Source organism: Labrus mixtus, chromosome 21, assembly GCF_963584025.1.
Source record: "Labrus mixtus chromosome 21, fLabMix1.1, whole genome shotgun sequence".
Classification (NCBI taxonomy): domain Eukaryota; kingdom Metazoa; phylum Chordata; class Actinopteri; order Labriformes; family Labridae; genus Labrus; species Labrus mixtus.
The window spans coordinates 20,471,745-20,480,736 of record NC_083632.1 but is presented as its reverse complement, the minus strand read 5'-3'; the positions used below and the strand labels follow the sequence as shown (position 1 = coordinate 20,480,736).

General features: G+C 39.6%; 1 protein-coding gene across 1 annotated transcript in view; it reads right to left on the bottom strand.

The window, feature by feature from the left end:
• Positions 1-5,552: 5,552 nt before the first annotated feature.
• The window catches only part of cpped1 (calcineurin-like phosphoesterase domain containing 1), a 36,133-nt gene continuing 32,693 nt past the window's right edge, over positions 5,553-8,992 (bottom strand). Inside the window, exon 6 of the mRNA XM_061027645.1 lies at positions 5,553-7,560. Within this exon, the coding sequence (XP_060883628.1) occupies positions 7,334-7,560 (227 nt within the window). The 3' untranslated portion in view covers positions 5,553-7,333. The remainder of the gene's footprint in view (positions 7,561-8,992) is intronic.

The window sequence follows — 8,992 nt, the reverse complement described above, 5'->3', positions numbered from 1 at the left end:
AAACACATTGCCCAATGTTAGGTCACAGGGAAATATAAAATTAGCGGTAGCCATTGTTCACACAGATAGGACAACAGAAGCGAACACACTCCTTTTGAGAGAGAGAGAAGGAGACAGGCTTAACGTTTGGTAGTATCAGACAAAAAACATCTAACATGTGCTGGATGATTAAACCATTAAAAGTAACTGCCAAAGAACTGATGTGTCATAAAGCTTTATTTAGTGACTTGAATGCATTTTCTTATTTTTATTTTATTGGAATGGAGAAAAACACGCTTTGTCTAACAAGGGATATCAAATGTTGTCAAATCTTTTCGAAATTCTTTCTTTGCAGTCACTGACAATTTCTTTGGGAGAGCACTGTTTTTTTGATGTTCTTAATGTGAATGCCCTTTAACTGCAAAATCAGCCACAATCAAAGTTTGGAGTCATTAGCGTTCCCTGGATCCTACCTTATCGAAGTCATTTGATGGTCATGTAGGTGTGATGCAATTTCTTTTTTTTTTTTAAACGTACACCTGATTGCTGAGAAAGTTAGTTGCTTTCCTTTTTAGGAGTGTCCATGCCAAACTGTTCCCTCCTATGCTCAGAGGTTGATGAGGCGTTCTGTCTGCATGGTGCAGGTCAGCCAAATCATGGTGCTGGGCACTTACTCGTCCTCCCACATCCTTAAGGCAATGATTTATTCTTAGGCGTCCCTAGGAGTCCTCCGGAGAGGACTACATGTAGCATGAGCAGAATTACTGCATGACAAACTAAACTTCTGTTTCTTGGTTGTCTTCTTGATGCTAATTAGCCGTGTGTTGGCATTCTCTTGTTTTGAGCTCATGGTGATGTAACTCCCACACAGTTCATTTCAACCATATACTTGTAAACACTTAACATGGTTAAAGCAATGGGATTTCTGTAGGCGTTTGTGAAATTCTATTTGAAAACAAGTTACGGCTACGAGGATTGCAAGGGCTCAAGTTGTGGCTAATGGCTAACTTGTTGAACCCATGAATAATATTGTAGGGGAGGGCATTGGGAGTGAAACATTTCATGTGAAATAGAAAAACCACATTTCAGACTTTCAAAGCCTCATGACATAAGGCTCATTCAAATGTTAAGACATTAAATTCACGATATTGATACAAATAATTCCAGAATTATTATCTGTGTAACTATTGATTTCTTGAGTAGGTAGCTATGAATAATAAAGCAGCATAATGTTGAAAGGAAGAACCCATTCAATGTTTTGGGTTCATTTCAACCATAACAACCATCTCACCATACATCGTTCCTTTTCAGAGGAGGTGGAAAGAACAGTTTTGGAATAGTTAAAAGTAAAGTTAATGTAACAAGTCTTATCAAAAAACATCAAAAAACATCAGCTTTCTGCAATGACAATACATGTAAGTTGTTAAGTGGCCATGGTGTCTTAGAAAAACTCCAAATAACACACGTGTCTGTGTTGAAAACCTATAAATGATATACATTTTGTTTCATGAATCATCTCACTTGACCCGCAGGATGTATTTTCTCATCATCGCTGTCATGGAGCCTAAACTACTGCTCTTCTGTGTTTAGCACTTATGCTGTACAACGCTGGAAAATAACGACTCTTGTGACTTTGACCATGTAAACCATTTCAAGATCCAACCAACACAGCAGCCACAATCTACACATCTGTCAGACCACGCACCGACAAACAATGAGCCAGCCAATGAGAGCCTGAGTAGTAACCTATTACATTACATCACACATGACGCAGATCTTTTAGTTGAAAAAATGGATAACAAACAGGGTCGGCCGAGTCGTCTCTTCAGAGAGTCAGGAGCATGTGACGTCGGCTATCTTGAGTTGGTGAAAATTGATTCAAGTAATGAAAATGATTACGGGAACCAAATTTAAAGGAAATTAAATGTTTAGCTAATCATTCTTCAAATTAACATTCACATTACGAAATGTAACTTCTGCTTCACCCGGTAGTGACCGTTTTTATAGCTTTGTATGCTAAATATTTTCCTTCATTAAAGGAAGCATCACCAAAGGAAATATGAGAATAATGTAAAGGAATCATCCTGGCATGAGCAGCAGCTCTAGATATTGAAATTGTATGCTCAAAAAGTTATACTACGTTCTCCTGCGCCAGTTCCAAAAGGTGAACTGTTTTGAACTGAGAGTGCTGTTAGCGCAGCATCAAAAAACAGCTCACACTCAGGGCGTTGTTGCGCTCTCTGCACTGAAAACGTTGAACTGTGTTGGTTTTGGATAGAAAAAAGAAGCTGTGTCAATGGACATAGGCCCTCAAGTTGAAAAGTGTTTCTAGGCCATATGTCTCATAAGTTTGAGAAACATGTGCATCTAAAAGTCTTTAAATAAGTCCAGAACACACAATAAGACACTGCAATCATTAGATAAAATCAACATTTATTAAAAAAATACAACTATTAATGTTACAGTCACGGTGGTCGGTATGGTCAGTCATTAGAATTCAACACAGCAACAAGTCAAAGTGTGTGATGTTCCCCAATTCATAGAGCAAATGTGCCCTAAAACACAAACACAAAAAGGAGATAAGGAACAATGTGACTGAGCGCAGCTACCATGAGGATATAAAAATAGATAAGGACATAAGGTTCCTTCTCAAACAGGAAATGAAGGCGATGGACTGAGTCGCCTTTCACACATAACACTCATTATCCATTCCTCTCAGACAACGCCCCCTCCTCCTCCCTCCATCACATGCTGAATTTTTGGAAGAGACAGAATCCGTCAGTGTGAAATGAGGTCAGCGATCGCGTCTCCGATGGAAATTCACCTACTCTACCCTCCAGACCATGGACACACACACATACACACACACACAGACGTGGAGAGGGTTCACTTTCTTTTTCAACACTGTCTGTGTTGCTAACTGGTTGCCATGGCAACTTTCTTAAATTCCCAGTCAGTCAGTACGAGTCTGAGTGTGTGTGGAAAGTGTAATCGAGTGGAGTCATTTAGGGCTCACAGGGAAAGTCATTTTCTTGCAGTAATGTCCATTTTAAAGACAATTTCAGGACTGTGGGTTTCCAAATAAGCCTGCAGCTAGCTAACACTGTGAGGACGTCTCGGCAATGAACAAACATTCAGGAAATACTGTTCAACTCCCACCATTAATCACAGACAGATCAAAGTGTTTTACTAGCCTGACAATAGTCCTTGAGCTCCTCATTTAACAACACATCTCACTTGATTCGTCTTACTCTCCGCAGGCGTCTCTGTGCAGGGTTCACACTAAGGATCCCCAGCAGATTAAACCCACTAAATGTGATTGATATGTGTGTTGCATCATACGTTTTCTGATTTAAACTCTGATCCAATGATGAAAGATTTTTTATCACAAAAATCGTCCAAGTGAAGGAGCACCAGTCAGTTTGAGCTACGCTTTCAGAAACAAGTAGCATGAAGAAATAGACTTCATCATCACCGGGATTTATCCGTATTAAAACGATGCAGAAGTAATGATATGTAGACAAATAACGTCTGCAATACAGTCAGGCAAAGAAATAAAAAGTATAGTTATGATCCTTGAGATCATGTTCATATTTTCATTTTTGAGGTAATTTAAGGTCCCATCATTTCTCCAACGTTCATTCAATGCGTTTATTTTCTGAATTCACGTTTGTGTATCAGTTTTCCTTTGTGAGAGACGGGGTCTGCTACTTCTGTATTCTGTTCAAGCTTTACTTCACACACAGGGAATTCACATGAAATAATGTATGTGAAATGATGGAAATAGTAGGAGATTGTTATTGCTTCTCAAGGTGGATCAGTTTAGTGTAGTGTCTCAGGTGTCAACTGAAAATTATTAAAGGTCCAGTATGTGAGATATTTACTGATAAATATTGGAGAAGCTTTGGAAAAATGAAGAGAGGTTAGACCGCAGAAAGATTTCAAGACTTATACAGAGCTGGCTAAACACTGAAGCTTCTGTTTCCACGACATGGCAACCCGCATGCACACTGACTCTAGGGAGGAGGGGGCGGGGGGAGACAGCGCTCTACAATGTTTGAATTTGGACAGCAGTACCCACTTCAAACACTAGGTGTCAGAGTTACATATATTTTAAAAAGGATATTGTGAAGATCGTAGCTTGGTTGTCTTTGGTGGCAAAAATGGTATTAAGTTGACATCGCAGTTGTGTTTTTTGAATCTTTGGGCCAGTCGTATCAGTTCAATTCTTTTAGGTTCTGACTGTCTTCATCTGAATGTCTGATTTGTTTGTTTCGTGTGGATTTTCACTTTTTTTTTTTTTTATTCATCAATTTGACATCTTTTATTTTAGCCAAGGACGCCTCTACCACAAACTCTCGAGGGGATGGATGGATGTATGATGAAAGTAATTTGTGATTTTTATTAATCTGTCAATGTAGCTGCCGGTTAGTTGGTGAAACCAAACACAAATGCAAGGGCTTTTGTAAAATGGCATTAGCTCCTATTAACTCGGAAGGAAAAAGAAAAAGACTTAAGGCCTTTGCACGCGGCACTCCGTTTTTTTTTTTGGTACACACACACAGGGATGGATGCGAAAAAAGGCAGAATATCGAACCTGTTCCGAAAAAATAATGACGGACGTAAGTTTATGAATAAGTGTGTAAACATGATTGACATAACTTGAGCTCGTATTTCTTTTTTAATGTGCGTCAGTTTCTGACAGAAAAAAAACGACTCGGTGTGCAAAGGCCTTTAACATTCATGCACTTTAAATCTTCAAGATTATGACTTTGAAGATTTATTCATTCAAGATCAAATGTAGTCAGAAAAAAAAGTTTTTGATTTAGTGATATAAATTAAGAATAATTATTTCTCAAGTCAACACACATTCAAAGACTTTGTAATACAGAACATTGGGTTATTCATCTGTTGCCTTCACAGCAGAGGGGGGGGGGGCTTCAGACAGAGAGATAAGAGTCTGATCAGAGGTCATCAGAAAGGTCACCATCTACCAGGGCAGGAAAGCAATGTACCACATCCATGAAAAAACACATACAACATAATATGAATAGTTTGCATAGGATGGCTACCAAGGAATTAGACAACGGCAACAGAAAACACACTACAAGTAGCTACAACTTCTGGATATGTTTGGATGATTCGAGAGAAACACCATCTTTTAATATACCTACAAGGTAAGAGAAGGATCACCAGCAGTGGACTGTGTCTATTTAACATTTTGAATACTTAGTTTCAACTTACGGTCCAAAAGTCTTTTAATATAAATTAATTTAAAACAGGCATCAGACCACCTCCAGTAGCTGTTTTCAATAAGGTTTCAATATTAAAGTTGCAATATTCCTTTAATTAGTTTGAATACTTTTAAAGTGACTCTGACATCTAATTCTATAAAAGTGTATTGACTTGAAGTTGGTCTACTTAACAATGTGATACAGGAAGTGATAAAGTTCCTCACAAAAGAACCACTAAAGTTAGCACACATTCAATGCCCTTTGTGTTTTTTTTTCATAGAGTTTAAAGAAACTGTTCCTCCAGAAATGCATTTGGAAGAAGGAAACATTCAGAAGAGAGAGATAACAAACTTCTTTCTTTTAATTTCCCGTCAACATTCTGCTCGTCTGATAATGTTGGAAAGAAATGGCATCTTCTCTTTGTTTATAACTCCACTACTTTTCTCTACCTATATTCATACATACAGTACATTTTTTATCTACACTTGAATGAATACTCAGAATGTTCCGGTCGTTCTCATTTCAAGTGGTCAAATACAGCAGCTTGGTCAGTAATACGATTGACACTGTAGGGAGCATTATTTTCGGACTCTTGCTTATTGCTTGATCTGCTGTTGTAGTCAGCTAATGTGGAGTAACCAACGGTCTGCTTGGAGTGGTGATAGGGGGAATATATGAATTAAACATCCAGTAGACAAGGGTTTGATTCTAATATAAAAACAAATTTTCTATCCTGTAAGACACACTTTTAATTAGGGCCTGACCGATATGGGATTTTTAGGGTTGATATCGATATCAATATTAGGAGGAGAAAAATGAGGTGAATAAATCAAGTAATACCGGCTCATATCTGTGATATAAGTAGTCGATGCCGATAGTCACTTGATACCCTAATATCGGCCGATATTTTCCGATGGCCGATTAATCGGTCGGGCTCTACTTTTAAGACCTTTATTTTCATCTAAAAGTGGCCTTAAACTTATATACCTGTGCAACCAATATACCAATATCACATGCTGACACATGCCCCGTATTGACTGCGAGCATCGCGCCACCTGACTGGATTTCAAATTCCCTGCCAGTTATAGTGTATTGCAAGAAGCTGCTTCACTTTTCGAAATGCGCTGGGATACATACCGACACGGACCAGGCTGCCAGCGACGCTTTTGAAGAGTACATAACCCTTGTGGAGTACTGGTTTGATTGAAAAGACTCTTCATATAAAATGATCAGCGGAGGTGGGCAGCATGACTTCAGGCCAATTGGTCTCGAGCTGTGTGTTCGTAATTGACAACTCTCAATGTTTCCATAGGCAGAGAGCTGAACTTCCTTAACCAGTAGCTTGCAGGGATTGCAAACTCCACATGGTGAAGACAGACTGCACTAGAAAGAGCTACACAGCTGAACAGAAACTGCACGCTGTGAACTTTGGAACACAGGAAGACAGTTTAAACCTTTTTTTTTGGGAGAACCCAAAATTAGACTGCGTCTCATATAACCTAGCTAAAATAGAAATTAAGCACATTCATCACTCGCTTTACAGTGGGTTAGTTCGAAAGAGATATTAATTATATAACTAGTGAGCATATGTTAGTAGAAGTATGACCTTTTTGCCTAAACCTTACACAGCAAGCTGTATTTTGAAAACCTGACCAAATGTTAATTATCTGTTATCGCTAACTTGATAGCTTTATTGTGGAAGTCTAACCAGTTGTTGTATATTTATTATTGCTACTTTGACTACAGAGTCTTGTCCATGTAGGCAGAGTGATAACAAGATAGTCGTATTTGAAGCTGAGGGCCACTGACCAAGCTACATATTAGATTGTTGGGTGCCCAGTAATCCCAGTGTGCGCTGGATTATTCTGATCTTGGATGCATATTTGAAGAGGTTGGTATGACAACATGTTAGATATGTTTTAGATTAAACTGTTGTTTAATTACAAAGCTATTGATGAGACCAAGGTCCCGGTAGAACATAAACCTTCTGTCTCAAGTTGTCCAATCTTTCCCTACACACCTTGTTTTTGCTTCTCAGAGCAGGGCATTGAGACTTCAGAACCAAAACAAAACAACAAACACAAAAAGCAAAGTGTTCCTGATGTTCCTTCATTCAGCCCTTAGGCCTGCAGGAGCTCGGTGAGGTCGTGATCCATCCCTCGCTCCTTCAGCTGCTGCAGCCGGTAGTAGCGATGGATGACTCTGTCTTCAGTCACCACCACCACCCTGACGCCGTGGGTGTCTTCACCCAGCTGGCAGCCGATGGCCGAGCTCACCACCATGTCCAGGCCGCCGTGACAGCCTCCAGCGTTTCGGTGACAATGGCCGGAGAAGACCGCCGTCACCCCTGAGGAAGTGATAGAGGTGTTTGAGTGTTGAGTTTACATCGATGAAGAACCTACAGAGATCCAAGCATCAAATGATGGAACAAAACAAATCCTTAGCTGAATATAAACTAGGACATTGCTATGAACAGGTATCAAGATTTTTAAGTGTTTATGTTAACACACACCAAGGCTCAGTCCCATTTCACCCCTTACCCCTACCACTTAGCCCTTGTCCCGATTCTTGTTGCAGCGGAGGGGTTGGGTGAAGTGTCAGGGCTACTTGGCCCCTTAAAAGGAGATCCGTCAGAGACACACTCCAAACAGAGTCATCACCCAGAATGCACTGCGCATCACAAAAATGGAAAAAAGTAAAGATAACCAAGCGAAAACAGAAAAAATAAAGAAAATGGTGAAACGAAGGGATTATAAACCTTGGAGGCCTTCCACTTGTTGCACATTTTGAAATCCAGGGACACTCACATTAGACGAGGCGCAATTTACATTAATATTCGATTACACACCATCATTAATGGAGCAGCGAGGCTTTGACCCTGCACCGCGGCCGTGATGCTGTGTAACTACAGCTGATATGACTGAAATCTTCAAATGGCCAATGGGCATGTTTCACAGTTTGAAGGTTAGCCTCTGAATAACCAGTGTAATGTTTGTAAGAGTTGGTTGTAAGAGATGTTACGCTTTATGAGGACATTTAATTCAGTAGTAGTAGTGGTGAGTAATATAAAAGGACATGGTTAAGGCAAAGGAATTGTATTAATATAATGTATAAAAAACAATTTTATTCAAAGATTTAACTCTGCATGAGCCTGCATTTTCAAAGTTGCATACACGTGTCGACAGGGGATCGTGTCGATTGGAAAACAGAATCAGTTTTTCCCTCCAGGTAAATCCAGCTGCAAGATACAAAATTTCTTGATATACTCTGAGCTAAAGAATGAAAAGTATATAATGCAGTGTGTGTACGAGAAAGACAAAGTAGCATCTGCACAACAAAGACAAAAAGGATCTGTTTTGAAAATGTGTGTATCCACAGCTGATAGCTGTCAAACCACTGTTTTTCCTGTCCTTCCTTTTACACAGTCAAACAGCCCCAGAATACAAATATGACTTAAATATAATTCATATTCAGGCTTGCGGGTGGACACTGGTTGCATTCACTTGACAAGTAATGCCTGTGTGTGTGTATGACTCAATTCACTCCAATTATAATTAAGACCTGGGGCAATAGCTCCGTGTGAGATTTGTGGGTGGACCTGCAGCTGTATTATTATTATTAACCACACATTTCATGTGTTTGTGTGTGTGTGTGTGTGTGTGTGTGTGTGTGTGTGTGTGTGTGTGTGTGTGTGTGTGTGTGTGTGTGTGGCACTGGAATATTGGCTCCTTGTTTAACCCTGCCATTGCTCATGGTGACTGCATAGCTGGTCAGGCTCA